Below are 1,871 nucleotides of genomic sequence, written 5' to 3'. Positions count from 1 at the left end.
ATCCTAGAACCCCCAAGGTAGAACCTCAGACAGCTTATGTGAGTGGCAAAATCGCTAATTAATCAATTATCATATTTGAAGACGATAGAGAAACGAATGTATTTTTTCAGGGGGCGAAACTATTTTTAATTATATTAAATCAATGGTTTATAATGACGTATGAAGGCTTTTTTATCCATTACAATTACTAGCAAAGAAAAGTCCGTCACACTACATGGGCGGTTATCCTGCCAGGTATTCTAATGTAGCAGATGGTGGTTACTGACACTTGTCGTCAAGTAATAACGGTCGATATTATTCTATACTCCTGTTTTTTTTTTCCAGTTGGTGTTAGTGTGCTGTTTACGACTTGTATGATGTATGTGTGAATGAATAATTTTTCAGGGAAAATGTTAATACTACTGTAGCCTTTCTGGATAGAGCCTTCTTCTGGCTAGATGAATTTCAAGATGAATGTACATGGCAACCTGACCCGGCTGGCCTACCGCACATGTATGACCATCAATTCCCTATTCCCTTCCCCACCCTCCTCTAGTCACTTGAGAGTAGGTTTATACAGAATGACTATGGCATTCTCGATTAGAATGGCAACATAGCGAGTAGGCACCAGTGTACTCTATAATTATGGCGTCAAATATTGTACTTGATTTTGAGACTGCGGGTTTTTACGCGATCACCCTACCAGAGGCTAATGAAGAACAGCATTTTCGGTTGAAAGTAAATACTGAAACTGAGTATCTACATTAACTATACAGTACTGAAACAAAGACTAATATAATTTTGCTGCGATTAACTCAAGTCGTTATCCTAGAGACTGTGGCATCAAAGGAGTCTGTGTTCAATAAGGGTCGCAATTAATGTTTTTCTCTTTTCATATATTTAAGATTGTATCTAACTATACTAAATAAAATTAATATTATACAACCTGCTTTTGGTTAAAATTAGTATTTGCATCTCATATCAGTATGCTGATGTTCATTAGAAAACTCTGCTTGCAGGTTTCCTCTCAGAATGTATGTAGAGATTCGGTTGATTACAAAGGGCAAAGTCAAAAGAGACTGATTTCACACACCCCATGACCCATACAACTAAAGGGGCAGAGCAAGCACCCACTGCTTTCTGGACATGTCCTAATATAGCAGATACTACGGGTAATGCTAACGGGCATGGGAATGGCCAGTAAAATTCAACATAATGTTTTAAGCAAGCTCCACAAACGTGGAACGATGAATATCACTAACTTACTGCAACATTTTTCAGCATCTAAAGCACATTTGTTATCAAACAACATCTTTTTTCAAACTAAAATAACATCGAAATCCTGGATCCCATATAGGCATGCTGATCTAGGATATAATGTATGACTTACCAAATATCAAATGCTATATGTTTTGGCTTGAAATGCTTTATGATATAAAACTTAATGTTGTTTTATTCATTAATAACCAGTTTCTTATGCTGCTTTTATATCGGAATCAATTCATATGAAAGGGCAAAATTTATATTAGACTGAAGTGTTACAATCACCACACATTTCGTTCTTTACAAAAGACAGCAACCAATAATTTTGATCTTGAATGTTTTATGGACATCTCAGCGCACAAAATTTTGATGTCACAAAAACGATCTTTAAAAAGTACTTACCTAAACATTCCTGTACTGTCTCAGGCAAAAACACAAATTTTGGAAATCTTCTGGTACACGTGACATTCTGAACAGTAACGTTGTCTAGCGTGGCAATATCTGCTGGACATGTATAGAGAATAACCCCGTCTTCACTACGGTAATCCAGACTGGGGGTCATGGTCACTTGCGACGGCGAGAGAGGGGGGTCGTCAAAACAGCCTGTGGGAAAAAACAATCGATAAGAA

The 1,871-nt window shown here is 37.1% G+C and overlaps 1 protein-coding gene across 1 annotated transcript in view; it reads right to left on the bottom strand.

Annotated features, from left to right (window-relative positions):
• Nucleotides 1–1,871, bottom strand: part of LOC119582332 — an 18,638-nt gene that overhangs the window by 2,431 nt on the left and 14,336 nt on the right. The window contains exon 14 of the mRNA XM_037930546.1: nt 1,645–1,845. Coding sequence (XP_037786474.1) covers nt 1,645–1,845 — 201 coding nt within the window. The remainder of the gene's footprint in view (nt 1–1,644; nt 1,846–1,871) is intronic.

Source organism: Penaeus monodon, chromosome 15, assembly GCF_015228065.2.
Source record: "Penaeus monodon isolate SGIC_2016 chromosome 15, NSTDA_Pmon_1, whole genome shotgun sequence".
Lineage (NCBI taxonomy): Eukaryota > Metazoa > Arthropoda > Malacostraca > Decapoda > Penaeidae > Penaeus > Penaeus monodon.
This window is presented reverse-complemented; position numbering and strand designations above follow the sequence as displayed.